At 34.6% G+C, this 15,741-nt stretch overlaps 2 protein-coding genes and 1 long non-coding RNA gene across 11 annotated transcripts in view; 2 read left to right on the forward strand and 1 right to left on the reverse strand.

Moving 5' to 3' along the window:
• LOC138691058 (probable multidrug resistance-associated protein lethal(2)03659) overlaps window positions 1–15,741 on the forward strand; it is an 83,520-nt gene that overhangs the window by 61,850 nt on the left and 5,929 nt on the right. For 6 of the 7 annotated variants that reach the window (XR_011329738.1, XR_011329737.1, XM_069812728.1 and 3 more), the window contains 5 exons: window positions 4,610–4,760; window positions 4,934–5,055; window positions 10,019–10,142; window positions 10,521–10,691; window positions 14,350–14,477. Coding sequence is in view for 5 of the 7 variants with exons in the window: in XM_069812728.1 (XP_069668829.1) it covers window positions 4,610–4,760; window positions 4,934–5,055; window positions 10,019–10,142; window positions 10,521–10,691; window positions 14,350–14,477 (696 nt within the window). In the remaining 2 variants the exon portion in view is untranslated. The remainder of the gene's footprint in view (window positions 1–4,609; window positions 4,761–4,933; window positions 5,056–10,018; window positions 10,143–10,520; window positions 10,692–14,349; window positions 14,478–15,741) is intronic. The other variant, XM_069812726.1, reaches the window with a different exon arrangement.
• The window catches only part of LOC138691057 (probable multidrug resistance-associated protein lethal(2)03659), a 160,791-nt gene that overhangs the window by 46,022 nt on the left and 99,028 nt on the right, over window positions 1–15,741 (forward strand). The gene's annotated exons all lie outside the window — the stretch shown is intronic.
• The window catches only part of LOC138691060 (uncharacterized), a 45,792-nt gene that overhangs the window by 10,545 nt on the left and 19,506 nt on the right, over window positions 1–15,741 (reverse strand). For 2 of the 3 annotated variants that reach the window (XR_011329739.1, XR_011329740.1), the window contains exon 3: window positions 5,915–7,377. This is a non-coding gene — a long non-coding RNA (uncharacterized lncRNA). The remainder of the gene's footprint in view (window positions 1–5,914; window positions 7,378–15,741) is intronic. The other variant, XR_011329741.1, reaches the window with a different exon arrangement.

The following is a 15,741-nucleotide window of genomic DNA, read 5'->3' on the forward strand; positions in this document are numbered from 1 at the left end:
GGATATGAAAGGAGCCTATCAATTTTTCTAAACGAGGGTTGTGTTTGATTTTTAACAGACAAAGACAAGATTTCCATCACAGTAAGGAAGACATTTATTTATGACAACCAATTAGTAGGGGAAAGTAGAAGGACCAATTAGTAGGGGACAGTAGAAGGTCTGTTGACAAAGTCCTTTCTGTGAAACTGCATTCCATATATAAAATGTACTATACTTCTATATACAGTAAAATCTCTCGTATCCGGCACCCAAATAACCAGCAATACCAAAACAACAGCACTTTTGGCAAGGACAAAAGGAAAAGTCATTCATGCGAAAAGGAAGAGTCGGACGAAGAAGTGAGTGATTTTCGTGTATCGCACATGCCACATATTGTATTTACTCTTTACATTGTTTACGCATGAAAACATAGACAGTAAACCCCGTTATGTCCCTGGGATAGATTGGGTAGCATCGGTAAGTTGCCGCTTGAGTCTTAAACAATGCACAGAGATGATGTCTTTAAATTTACTACTTGAACTCGCCCGTTTCGAGGGGGTGTTGGATGAGTGTAAATAGGAAAGTGTGAAATTCTCTGTTCCTACAGCGCGTAAAAGTTTCATTCATGTGATAGATAGCATCATGGCTACTACTGCTAAGCGCAAGAGGAACGTCGTCACACTGAAGCAAAAGCTTAAATTTACTCGAGAAAATAGAGAGAGGAGTTAGTAGATCCAAATTAATGGACGAATATAAAGCTGGAAGTTCAACTTGATATGATATAAAGAAACAAGGCAGTCAACTTCGGTGATTCCTAAGTAACACTGAATCTACGAAAGTTGGGGAAAACAGGAAAACTGTACATCAGTCCCACTGTGAAGAATTGGATCGTGTTCTATACAAATGGTTCACAATTAAAAGATCTGAGGGAATGTGCATTTCTGAGTCAATGCTACAAGAAAAAGTCAGGGAATTGCATCAGAAAATGAAACTGCAAGGTGAATGTGTGGATTTTTCGTTGGATGGCTTAACAGATTCAAAGAGAGACATGGAATCCGAAAACTAGATGTATCCAGTGAACAAAGGAGTGCCGAGGAAGTGTCCGTGGATCAGTTTATTAATCAGTTCCAGAAAATTGTGTCTGAGAGTAATGTTAGTGCGGAACAAATAAGAATGCCGACAAGACTTGTTTATTATGGAGGGTCTTCCTACAACAACACTGGCATGTGCGACCGAAATCTCGCCTAAGGGCTTCAAAGAAAACATTGATTGTGTAACTGTTATGGTATGCAGGTACACACAAAATGACATTGACAGTGATGGGAAAATACTGAACTCCAAGGTGCTTCAAAAATGTAAAGAATCTCTCTGTCCATTATTATTAGGCACAAAAGAAGGGAATGCATGGATTGATTGTCACAGCCTGAGCATCAGTGTTGCCACATTAGGAAGTTCTCATGAATTTCATGTTCAGTGAATATTCGAACTGAAAATCAGTGTATTTTTGTGTTAAGTGATGTGTTTTAATAAAGAAAATCCACACAGTTTTAAGTTATTTAGTTATGATCAAGTGACTGAGAAATAAGTTTCATATGACTGCAGTTTCAACAAGTTGACATCATAAAATACGAATAGGTAATTTTTTTAAATACTTATTCAATTATCCGCAAAATCTCTTATTCGGAACTTGCTAGTCTCATTGCTGCTGGTTAAGAGGGATTCTACTGTATTTTTGTTGTCCTTGGCTGTTGAGTGGTTACTGTGTTTGCTACTACATCTGAAGGTTCAAGTCTGGTTGAAAGTGATGGATTCTTAAGGGTGCGGGTGATACAAATTCTGAATATGACTCCCTTTGGAAGAGAAATGAAACCAAGGGTTCCATGTTGTAAGTTTATGGCATGTGAAAGAAGACTGTTCCCTATATGTAAAAATTTGTTTCTGACAGTCACTCCTTATCTATCATCTTATCATAAGATGAGTATTGTATTGTATTGTATTTATTAACATTCCATGGTATTCATATATTGCTTACAGCTAGAATATGGAACAAGTCAAAAAACTTAATACTATTATAAAGTCTTAATTTATGGTCACAGTCTAGATGAAATATATACAGACGAGATTTACAATATAGTCTACTAGTACAACACAAAGTTTTAGTATCAATTTCATGAAGTGTTATTGAATGTCATGAATTCACCTACAGAATAAAAGGCGTGAGAAATTTGATACTTCTTTAATTTGGCCCTAAATAATTTTATGTTTTGAGTTTCATTTTTTATATCGATAGGGAGGCTATTAAAAATTTTTACTGCCATATAACGCACTCCTTTTTGATAGCACGATAGACTTGCCGATGGAGTATCAAAGTCATTTTTTTTGACGTGTATTTATGCTATGAACTGTTGAATTAGTTACAAAGTTTTCACGATTACATACGAGGAAGATTATTAATGAAAAGATATACTGACAAGCTATGGGCATTATTTGTAGTTTTTTTAAATAGTCCTACACGATTCCATAGATTTGGCACCTACTATTATTCTAATTACCGGTACTCTTTTTTGTAATAGAAATATACTGTTACTATCTGTGGAATTTCCCCAGAATATTATTCCAAAACTCATTACCGAGTGGAAGTATGGAAAGTATATTGTTTTTAAGATATTGATATTTACTATCTTTTGCATAGATCTAATAGCAAAACAAGCTGAATTAGTTTGGGGGTAATTTCTTTAATGTGATTTTTCCAATTTAACACATTATCGATTTTTAAGCCAAGAAATTTGGTTGTTGTTTCTAATAGGGATCTATTGTTAATTATTGCGCTAGAAATTTTCGACGTTGAATTTGGAGAGGATTTAAATTGAATTATGTTTTGTTAGAATTTAATACCAATTTATTGACTGAGAACCAGTCACATATTATTATATTCTTATTGGTGCCACCACCTCAGGAATAGAATTAAACTTTTCCAAGTTAGCACAATTTTAAAAAGGTCTTATTTAACAATACTGCAAGGATTTGAAAACTAACCAGCCATGTTTCAACTTCTTTTTTCTGTAGTTTCCTTCAAACCAAAGATATATATATAAAATGAAAAATAACAGTACTTCCCATTGTACATTTATGATTTAATTCTCACACACTTTCCTGCAAACAATTTACGTAAAGAGTTATTTCAAGAAATATTTCACGAAAAATAGTATTATCATGTATTCATGTGTCTTACATAAGTGAATGTCTGAAAGTGTACTAAAGCCAAGACAAGTGTCACACTGACAGACTGTCTTTAGTACATTTTCAGATATTCACTTATGTAAGACACATGAATACATGATAATACTGTCTCTCAAACGGACAATTTCCATAGTGATTTATAAACCATATAAGCTGGATATCTACAGCATCTGCTTACCATGCTTGGAAATACAAGCATAAATCCCAGTGAGTTAGTGAAATTTGTGTTAAGTAAAGACAGTGTTGGGATCAGTTTTATGGCGTACTCTTATTTAGTTTGCTGTCACTTCATTGTATAGTAATAATTATAGTCACTGTCATCATGAGAGTTGTTTTCTAATGCCAGGCGTTTGACAATAAAGTCATTTGACCTCTTGCACTCCAATATTTTTCAAAGATGTTATCATGATCAGCCAATGAAGCACAGATTTTGAGGTGTTCCGAATCCATTTCTTGGTTTGAGTTGCACAATAGGCAGTTAGGGGACTGATATATTCCAATTCTATGCAAGTGTTTAGCCAAACAATCATGGCCTGTTGCCAATCTAAATGCAGCTACAGACGATTTTCGCGGTAAATCGGGAATTAACTGTGGATTTTGATGCAGACAGTTCCATTTTTTCCCTTGGGATTGTGTTATAAAATTTTGTTTGTTGAAGTCTAAGTATGTAGATTTAATAAATCTCTTCACAGAGTAATACGTAGATTTAGTAACAGGTCTGTAAGTAGCAGTGCTGCCCTTCTTTGCTAAAGCATCAGCATTCTCGTTTCCCAGGATTCCACAGTGGGATGGTATCCATTGAAAAATGAGAGTACTGCAAGGAATATCCAGCTTCGTGTTGTGCATCACAGGCAACGCCTAAAACAGTCAAGTGGTCTACAACTTCATCATGTTATCTTATAAGGAAATACTTGAGTGCATTGATAACATTAATATAGCTGCCGTTGGTGTGTGGAAGATTTTTAATGGACATAAAATTGAATACTGGGAACTCCATTTTAATATATCTGAATTCTGAATGAGTAAATATGTGACTGTTTGATATACCGGTAGGCTACTAATTGCATTTTTTTGATAAGTTGTAAATCAACTTAAGGTCTCGCCTTTAATACCATAAAACTTTAATTTTCCAAATGCTTTAGTCACAAAATATTCCTCCAATATGTAATTTAAAATTTAAAAGCCTTCTTCATCCACCAACCCGGGGATGTCAAGAGCTGGTACAACATTTCCTTAAGAGCGATGATTGTACTTATCTTGCTAAAAGTGAACCTTGTTGGATTTGTTTGCTTGTAATACAGACACTTTGACATCCCTGCACAAACCTGTCATTACTGAAGTTCTTATAATGTGTCATACATTTGTGCTGCATTTTAAACTCTTGTTGCAGATCGGACTGGTGCTCATTGGTGTGGTCATAGTTGTTGCAATAGTCAACTTCTGGTTAATACTGCCATCTGTTGTCATGTTTGGTATCTTTTATATACTTGGAAGATATTATGTCTCCACATCACGCAATGTCAAAAGACTGGAAGGAATAAGTAAGTGTAAAATTTGTTTGCTAGTGTGTACACAACAGACAGTGAATCATTTTAACCTATATACACCTAGAAATATTCTGTTTTTAGCTGATATTTTACAATGCAGTATACAGTGACATGTGTATAACAAAATGACAGCAGCAGACATCGCGATGTTTTTGTATTTTTAGTAGTTTGCACTCTTTCAGCTCGAAGCCCTGTTTTTTCTCATCTTAGTGCAACATTACAAGGTCTGACCACAATACGAGCCTTTCGTGCTGAAGCATTGCTGTCTAAGGAATTTGATAATCATCAGGTAACTTCTGAACATATACATACTTATATTGCAGTTTATTTTAGTGTTAGGAAAACATTTTTAATAAAACGCTCAATCTATCAATCAATTGTTGAATTCTAAAGGCCTAAAACCAACTTGGAATGGAGATAGAATATCCTGAGTTTCTAGGTACCAATTTAATCCAGAAGATGTCATTCTTTACATTAACTTGGAAAAAATGCTTGTTAGAGAGATGGAGCATTAACTAGATAATGTATCTGCTGGTTTATTGTGGCCACAAAAAGAATCAAGAATTAACATTCTTCTCTTTCTTAACAAAGCACCTGGTCTTCGTTCCCGCATAAACCTATGCCAGTCAGCTGCTTAACTCTTCAGGCATCCAATTCTTCTTCTATGCTCAAAATCCAATACCAAGGGGTAATTTCTCTTTAAGATGGGTTTTTCTTTTTAGAATTACATATGATGGCAGTTTGCACGTCATATAAAATGGACTTCTTTTACTACTGAAAAGGAATTAGCTGTTTTCATACAAAAAACATTATACTTTAATTGGTCCAATATAGTAATAGTGTACTGATAAAGATGGAATTAACACATACAAGGAATTGCAACAAATCGTTTCCTTTTGCAAGCCTAGTAATATTACGTACTGAACATATTTTGTACCCTCCTCTTTGAAGTAAGTAGACTACAAGAATACAAATAAAAATATAGAAACTGAAAACTGTAGCCTATTAAATCTATGTAAATTGATGTGCCTAATACTGGAAATAAAATAATTATCAAAATAGCTTCATGGCTACTACAATATAGATATACGAGGTCTGATCAGGGAGTTTCAAAACAGTTTTAATATTAAACAAATGGAGATACTCACAGGATAACTAGTGCTCGTCTCCTTCAAAGCACTCTCCCCTGATGTAAGACAGGTTTGCAAGTGTCCCTGCCACATTTCAAAGCACCTTTGGAAGTCACTTTCCTGGAGACTGTTTGCCGTATTCTCTTTAATGACAGGAAAGTCATCGAACCTACGCCATTTGAGTTTCGTTTTAGTCAGAGAAACAAGAAAAAGTCTGCGGGAGCGGAATCTGGCGAATAGGGAGGATGGGGTACTGCAGGGATTTTTTTTGAGCCAGATGTTCTTTTATGGAGAAGGCACACTGGGCTGGTGCATTTTCATGGTGGAAGATCCAACTCTGATTTTAAAACAATTCGAAATGCTTTCTCTTGACTTCCTTGTGAGGATTGAGCCCATGTCTCATCACCAGTTATGATACATGTCAAAAAATTTTGGTTTCTTTTCGGCGAGATTTTTCAGTTCTTTGCTCATGCGACAATGGCCTTGCAACTCACTGACCCCAATAAAAGGTTTGCAGCTGATCTGTTTGTCCCAGGGAGTTGTGGTTGGGAATGCAGCTTTAGGAAACCCCCTCCCTCAACTACTAATAGTAGTAGCAGGTAGCTACCGCATCTGGTTTTTTCAAGAGTGACTGCATTTAGATCAGACCGTGTGTGTGTGCATGCGTGCATGCAGGCAGCCATGTGTGCGTGTGTCATTCCGCTAGAAAAGAAGCACTATAATGTAATATACAATTTATTTTCAAACCATCATTTGCTCAGGTCTTCTGGATTTCCAAAAACACGGAATAATATATATGCAATAATAATAATAATTGATAGAAATTTGAATAGGTACTGAATCAAGGTTATGTGAACACAAAACAGGTCCTCACAAAGCTCAGTCAGCTAAGGCACTTGCCTACCAATCCAGAGTTGTGCTCGGGCGCGGTTTCGATTCCTCCTTGGGCTGATTATCTGGTTTAGTTTTTCGAGGTTTTCCCAAACTGTAAAGCAAATGTCAGGTAATCTATGACAAATCCTCGGCCTCATCTCGCCAAATCTCATTTTGCTATCACCAATCCCATCAACATTAAATAACCTAGTAGTTGATACAATGTTGTTAAATAACCAAGTATATAAAAAGATATATAAAAACAACAATGTAAGCTCAGACAAATTATACACGTATACGAACACAAAAATAAGGGCGACTATAATGTTTGATATTCATAGTTTTTGAGGATTGCCACAGACCTTTAGTAATTATGGTAATTGTTTTGTTTCAGTCTAGCATACGATATTTAGCACATGGATGTAAATCAACTTATAAATAAAAATGTACAGTCTTATATACAAAAATGACCGCTCTCTTGCAGCGTGAATTTGTCTAAGTCCACTTTGGGTAGCACCTAGTTCACATGACTAGGAAAAGGATGTTTGTTTTGCGTTTAATTTACTTCTTGAATATATCTTCGTTATAGACTATCCATAACACTTGACCTGTAAACAGACAGAAAAAGAAACAAACAAACCAAAAGAAAAACAGAGCATAGTCATGCATAAGAAATTCCTTTGCATGTAAACCTAAGCTCTCATGGAATCAACCGAAGTCTTCCAAAGGGAACTAGCGTATGGCAGCTGGTCATTTTTTTTTTGTCTAAGACTTTACCTATATAATGTGCTCATTGACTCAAAATAGAAAACTAAATCATTACACATGGCTTACACTTCAACTTATGAACTATGAAGGGCAAAGACAGTAAAACTATACAATCCCTAGTGCCACATAGTGGCATACCAATGATATTAGTGAAATTATCACACTTTTCACTTCTACTTAGTAGAACAGTTACGTACCAGTAGTTTAAATTGAGCTGGTAGGAGAGTATTGAGCAATGCATCCATGAAACCTTGTATTGCAATATCTCATGTTCGGACAAGCGTATCCTGTCAAAGTTGCATGCTGTACTCAGAAAATTGGCGTGAGAGATGCATAACTATTTTTAATGAATATGTTGACAACCATAATAGTGATTGAATAACATTTAGAAAGGACTAGTTGTCACGAGATGAATGATGCTCCCACAAAGAAGTTAACCACAGTAACAGATTCAACACACCCAGACTATATTTCTGCTATTCTGAAGAAAGTTGATACCATGACACGTAAGAGAACTGTAGTAGAGTTTGGGATATCATCTATCAAAGTGTAGCGAATTCTGATCCAAATGCTGTATTATTTATAGATGGAATATATTTTATATAGGTAACTAATAACTGTCAATCTAAGTTTGTTAAAATTTTATTGTGACTGGTTTTTTTCTTTTATTACATATTTAAACATTTTATCTTGGTCAAATAGATATTGCATGTGTAGAGTGCAGAGCACTACTAAGTTCATGTAGATTTATTGGTGGATGTAACAGAAGGACGCATTTTTTCCACGTATTCTGCTGTAGATGAATCATTGTTGCATTTTCTCAGTCTGCATTGGATGACAGAGTGCAAAATGATATTTATCAAGCTTACCTCACAAGATGATTGCAAGATACAGTTAGGGAGCTCTCAAGAGTATGCACGTCATGTTTTTTACCAATACAGAACTGAAACTGAACCATGTTGTCCCTCCATATATATGAAGATATGGTTAATTCAGCCATTGTCTCAATTAGTGATGAACGGAATCGAATAATTTTAAGAATCGAAACATTTATTCGAATAAAGTTCTCGATTACTTTTATCATTGGAATAACGATTTGATTACTTACCTCAGTTGTTTTTGAGTAGTTCTGGGCAGGTTCTCGCTTCTCAGTTCTCATATCTAACATCCAGCATGACAGGATAATGATATAGTGACATCAGTGTATTGTGCAAGCATAGAAATTTATATTTATTATTCTAATCACATAGTGCAACTTCCGATAAAGATGTTATATTTATATTCCTGCACTTTATAATTAGACAAGAGAAGAAAGAGGAGAGAGGTGTGAGAGAGAAAGAGAGAAACGATCTGGGGCAAGTCTTTATTGCACGGAATTACCTCATGTTTCTAGGCAAGATTAGCCAAATTTATACAGTTTTCGAGCAATCATTGTTCTCGAGATTTTCCTTTTCTTTACTGTTTCTTTATGTTCTCATTCTCCACTTCACGTAGCATCTACTATCTGAGCAAGTATTCGAATACTTGTTCATGATTCGAGATATATTTCGAGAACTTACAAGAATCGAATAATTCGTATTTTTTATTCCAATACTCTCATCATTAGTCTCAATCACAGTTTTTGTAACATGTCATTATATTTCTGCAAGAGACTGCAATCCCACATTCAACCTCTTGTTAGCTTGGAACTGCGAGTTTCTTTCAGCCTGTATCTCTGGGATTATCTTCTGTTTGTAAAGATCAAGGAGCCTCTTCAGGACCGAGAATTTGATAAACACTGCCATGTAGTGAGTATGTTGAATAAGAAACATTTTGTTCAAGCTTTCTAGCACAAACAGTTCTTAATTATTTCCCACTAGTAAGTATGATGAATGACACTTGCAGTCATTACAAAATTTTCTATCAGATTGTTCATTGTAATTTCGAGCATAACTATATGTTATATATTACAAATTGAAGTGATACAGGGACAACATTCCGGCACATCCGGCAACACTGATATAACCTCTGCAGTTGCGAGCGTTGTTAAATAAAAGATAACATTAACATCGAAGTGATACAGATATTGAAATACTACCATTATGTATTCTACCTGTCTTATGCAGACTTTTATTGTGAAATAGAAGCTGTATGAAAATAAATGTACCTTTCACCAAGCATTTTCTTAATCACTTGTATCTTGAGATTATAATTGTAGCAGTTAACATAATTTATAAATTCAGTGCTATATTTCCCTGATTTTTTAAGTATACTGTACTTTTGTATAGAGCCCAAAGAATGTGACTCGGATACCTAGTATGCTACACCTCTAACTCAACTAGAAACTAAACCAGCACTTTTAGTCCCATAAGAGTATTGAAGAAATTTTTGTTTTGAAGGTCTGCTATTGAACTTTATAAGATATTTCTCTCATAGTTATTTCATTTTATGTTCAGTGAGAAGGTATGTGCATTCTATATTGTTTTGTTCTTCTTCTTCCAGGATTTGCATTCTTCAGCATGGTTTATGTTTATTGCATCAAGCCGTGCATTTGCCCTGTGGCTGGACAGCTTGTGTACAATATACATCGCCCTTGTCACTTTAAGTTTCCTGTTTACAAATGAAGGTAAAAACATACTTTACATAACATTGTACTGTAACGATTACATATCGGATTCTTGCGATTGTACTTTTTCTTCATACACATACTATGGGTATAAAAAATAAACCTAATAATGGCACAATGTTTCTTTTCCTAATTATTTAATGTATAAAATATGAATATAATTTCCAGTCATTAAAGATTTTCTTTTGTTTCTTTGTTTGATAGGACTGTAGCCCATCTTTGACTCTCTACATTTTGTATTTATCACACCACCTCCCTGGTTGCTTAAATGTTAGTAGAATATTATAGATGTGTTAAATAAGTTCCTGTGTATGGATAGTAATTAAGTTTTTCTGTATTACTTCAGGCATTGAATTGTTATGTGATGAACGCTTACAGAACATTATGGTGGTGATGTGGGCCTAGCCATCACGCAGGCTATTGGATTGACTGGAATAATTCAGTGGGGAATACGTCAATCAGCTGAGCTGGAAAATAGCATGACATCATTGGAGCGTGTGTTGGAATACACTACTGTTGAGAGTGAACCTCCACTGATCTCACTTCCTGGTAAGGCTGATGTCAAAATGAAAACTAACTGTATTAAACCTTTTTAAGTTTACAACCTTATAACTGTGTATCTTGAACTGTTTTTTATTATGCAGAGTGCACTAGAATTCTGTGATAAATCTTTATGATATGCAAGACTAAAATGATGTAATATTAATTTTATTGTATACTGTCCGTAAAATCGTGGTGAGGTTTTAAGTGATTATATAATTGTAAACATAATAGAGTCATTGGATGAAAGATTAACTCTCCAAGTTGTTACTGTGTATTCACTGAAGTTCGATATGAGCTCCTCTGATAGCCTGGCAGACATCTAAGCAGTACTCCAATTTCTATCACACACGGCCTAGAACATCCTGAAGTGATGGATGTAGTAGCTTCTCAGATTCCTTCTTTCAATAGTTAATGAATGTCATTAATGGATACACTGCACACTTTGTGTGGCATGACTTATAAGTAAAAGTCCAGAGAAGTAAGATCTGGAATGCATGGTAATCATGTTTCTTCTGATCCATCTCTGTGAAAGAATTCGTGAAAAAAGTGTGGAGGAGCATCAAAAATTACATTGACATTGGAAAGAGTTTCAACATATTGAGGTAATTCTGCACGGATACAGTGGAATCTGGAAGAAAAAGACGAAGGGAGCAATCACTTTATCTCTTGCAAAAGCACATTAAATTTTGGCAGTTGCACTCATGTTCAGAAATGGCATCTCGATTTTTATGAGCCCTTATTCTCATGTTGTTATGATGAACATGCCCAGAAACATGAAAAGTGGCTTCATTTCTAAACACTGTACAATCTAAATAACAATAATCATTGATCAGTAGACAACCATGATAGGACAAAAGCTTAGAGAGTTATTCTTCCATGTACTGGCTGTTTCACATCTCTGTCTTGTTTCATTGCAGTTATAGTAATCATTTAAAACTGCACCATGACTTCAGATGATAAATAGGAAATCACTTTACTGCCCACGAATTTACTTCCAAGTAAATAGTTTATCTCTTTTTTTCCAAAATGATGTATCACCTTTAAGTCACATACAGTGATTGATAAACGTTAAATAAAAGTTTCCTTATTCACGTCACAATAACTTACGAAAAAGAGCACCCTCATAGTCTTGATCATGGCATGCCATGGTATGATGGTGCAGTAAGAATCCATCCTGTCATATTTCATAGCCAGTTCTCTTCTGAACAAGCTAACTTGGTAAACTTAATAGATTGTAAAATGTGTTGTCAAAGCATTTTCAGGTGCATTATGCCCCCATTAAAATATCACTATTATTTATTATAGATATGTACTTGATGCAAATATTCACTGACAAATAAGTTTTCATTAGGTACCATTTCATTGCAGTTTATCTGGTAACGAAGATGCAGATAAGCTTGCTAAAGGAAACAAAATGCTACAAAAAAAAACTGCAATTCATTCATTCATTTATTTTATTCCATAAATCTTACATGAGCAATGAAGCTTTAAGATGTGGAACAAGTCAAAATTTTACAATATTACAATTACAATTTTTACAAATTTTTATAGTTTTACAATTTAGTAATTTTCTACAATTTTTACAATTTTCTGCAATTTTTTTACAATATTTTGGCGAGATGTAGTGAGATGAGATGAGGTCCGAGTCTACACTTTCATAGAATTGAAAAAATTAATCACTTTTGAGTATAAAATAGTAACATACAAATACCTTCTCATTGTGGATTGGAAGGAAATGAAAATGCAGCCTTTTGGCAAGAAAAGAACCAAAATCCAACACAGATTTTATTCTTAGATTTCGTATTATTCAGCAAAATTATTGTCCTAAGGGGGGAGGTATACTTTTTGCCAGCATAATTTTACTGTATTTCAATTTTTTTTTCTCAGAATCTATAGATCCTCTGGAAACAAAAATTGGCATGCTTAATATACACTATCTGTACATCACTAAATAATTTTGGTGTTTTAGAAAACCCAATAATTATTTATTTTTAATTATAAAAAATTTTTGAGGATTATTTTCAACCGAACAATGTGCCCATGATAACTCAACTATTCAATTCAACACAATTCAACAAAATTTCATTCTGAGATTTCATATTAATCAGCAAAATTATTAATAAAGAAAAATTATAAACGGACAACATTAAATAATAATAAAAAGTTAGTGAAAATAAATCTTGAAATCTTGATGTGAAATTAAAAAAAATAAAATAAAAGTTTGATTCCTAATTGTCCATAAGAACAGCAGTGGCTATTTTCAGACTAGAAACTGGACATGATTGTTTGGCAGCGCATCTCTTCAGATTTTGCATAGAAAAAGATTTAACTGTGAACTTGCAGCACATAAACTGCAAAGCTATTAGATAAAAGTGTTAATAACATCACAGACATTTACTGGCATATTAGAAAGGAAATGGAGAAAATCCAGTGTGCTGGGCATTTGATTAATTTCAATTACCGGTACCAGTAATGGTAACATATGGTATCTTGTGGAAAGAAAGCTAAGACAAAAAATGGTACATTCAAAATCTTATATCCAAAGAAATCTGCAGTGGTTACCTTCAGACTTCTCATAGATCACAATTGCATGGTTAAGCGTCATATGCATAACGCTTTCCAGTCTCCAAGAAGAAATGAATCAAGATCTTCTGTTACATTGTTCAGCCGGTTAGCGCGTCTGGCCGCGAAACCAGGTGGCCCAGGTTCGAGTCCCGGTTGGGGCAAGTTACCTGGTTGAGGTTTTTTCTGGGATTTTTTCCCTCAACCCAATATGAGCAAATGCTGGGTAACTTTCGGTGCTGGACCCCGAACTCATTTCACCAGCATTATCACCTTCATCTCAGTCAGACGCTAAATAACCTAAGATGTTGGTAAAGCGTCGTAAAATAACCTACTTAAAAAAAAACTATGAAAAGTAGTAGTAGGCCTATCTATTCCCCAGGCACTTGGAAGTTCTCCATTCGCCTTCTAGCTTCTCAGTATAATTTAGAGTCCGAATCCAAAAGATTTGATGCCAAAGCTGGACATTCTCGTAAATGTTCTTGATTCATCAAAGAGTCTTTTAGGTTACATAGGATGCATTTTGGTGAACCAAAAATTCCAATTTTAAACAGGTGTGCTGCTAAACAGTCATAGCCAGTTAGCATTCGAAATTTTGCTTCTGCATCATGTCGAAGAGAATCATGTATATGTTCTTTTTCAATAAGCAATACTGACCGAGATTTATTATTACTGTTTTCTTGAAATTTCTTTAGAATTTTGATTTGAAATTGTGTTTGTATGAAAAATTTGGCACTGTGATATATCTTTTTCAAGGGTACTTGTAATGTTTTGTAATGCCAAACAATCTGCAATCTCATTGCTCATAATACCACAATGGGCAGGGATCCATTGGAGATACAGGTTTTAATTAATGCATTGGATGATTGAATTTCTGCGATTTTGGAATTTGTAGGAATATTGATTGAACCTATGGCTTGGATTGCAGAAATTGAGTCGCTAAATATAACAGCATTAATGAAAAGTCAACTTGTGAAAAATACTGGAGCACACAAGAGTTAATGGCTTCATTGTCAAAAACTCATGACTGCTAAATAAAGACAATATTCACTAACAGGTGGACAGAATATTTCCTTGTTACACAATTGTTCTATTACTACAGATAAGAAGCCAAGTGAAAACTGGCCAATTCAAGGTGCTGTCGTGTTTAACAAAGCTGTCCTTGCTTATTCAAAGGATGGCCCACCTGTACTAAAGAAAATTACCTTCGCTGTCAATCCATCTAAAAAGGTACAGTAATTAAATAAAGCATTGCTTAAAATAGAAATTTTAATGTCATATTTTCAGATAAGTTGTATATGTATTACTACAAAGTTTATTACCGGTATATAATTTTCGGTCTACAAACTTACCAAACAAGGTAAAAGGTTATAAAGCCATTACATTATTATTCATATAGAGTGTATTTCACTAACATTTTCAACCATCTTATGGTCATCTTCAGGCCGATGTTGATTACATGAATATATTTAAACATAAAAGTCATTAAAAAGGATTGTACAATACTGCAATATGAACTTATGTTAAGTTAATAGTTCAAAGTAATGGTTAATACAATATTGACATTGATATAAAATGAAATAAATATGTGAACAGGTTACATAATATCAACTTTGACATGATTAAATTTAACATGATATATTGTAGTATGTTTCTTTTTGAAGAATTTGTATTGGTATATTAGGTTGCAGTCAGTGGCGGCTCGTGCCTTTTATAAGGAGGGGGGGCTGCAAGAAAAATAATAAATTATAAAAATGATTACGTACCTAGAATATTATTTATAGATGAGTTCCATGCGTCGTGATTTGTAGGTAGCAAATTTTTCAATAACCTTTTGGTTAAAATTTGGAATGCTTTTAACCATGTTCCTTTCCATTGAAAGCATCCCAAGGGCAGTGAGTCTCTCTTCGCTCATGGTGCTACGCAGGTAGGTCTTGATTCTCTTCAAAGAAGAAAAACAGTGTTCTGGCTCACTCGTCGTTATAGGAAAGGTCACAGCAATACGAAGGAGCTTCAAAACTTCCGAAAATGATGAATGTAATTTATGAGAACTCATAAACTGCAGCAGCTGGGTAGGACCGCCAACATTTCTGAATTCTTCTCTCGAGTACAGAACAGATAGTTCAGTGTGCATTTTCTCTTTGTCAAAAATAGCAAATAATTTAGCACATTCACTCAGTTCTTCTTCAGGGAATGTTTTGCAGAACTTGGGAAAACTGCTTGGCATTAAAAGAGTCGATACCTGGAGATGGTTTATAAATTGGAAGCGCGTGTTTACCTGAGTAAGGATAACATCACATACTTCCTTGGCAGCTGCAATTCTTGACCGGCTGTCATTAACTTGACGACGTTTATTTGAATTTTCGGATCCCTCGTGTTCTGTATTTTCGTCAATTGAATTCCTGATTCCATTAATAGCACGTACAAAGTTAGAAATATAGCACCGAACAGTAGCCACATCTGCCAGTCGATTCTGCAATTGATTATAAAGGAT

This window comes from Periplaneta americana, chromosome 16 (assembly GCF_040183065.1).
Source record: "Periplaneta americana isolate PAMFEO1 chromosome 16, P.americana_PAMFEO1_priV1, whole genome shotgun sequence".
Lineage (NCBI taxonomy): Eukaryota > Metazoa > Arthropoda > Insecta > Blattodea > Blattidae > Periplaneta > Periplaneta americana.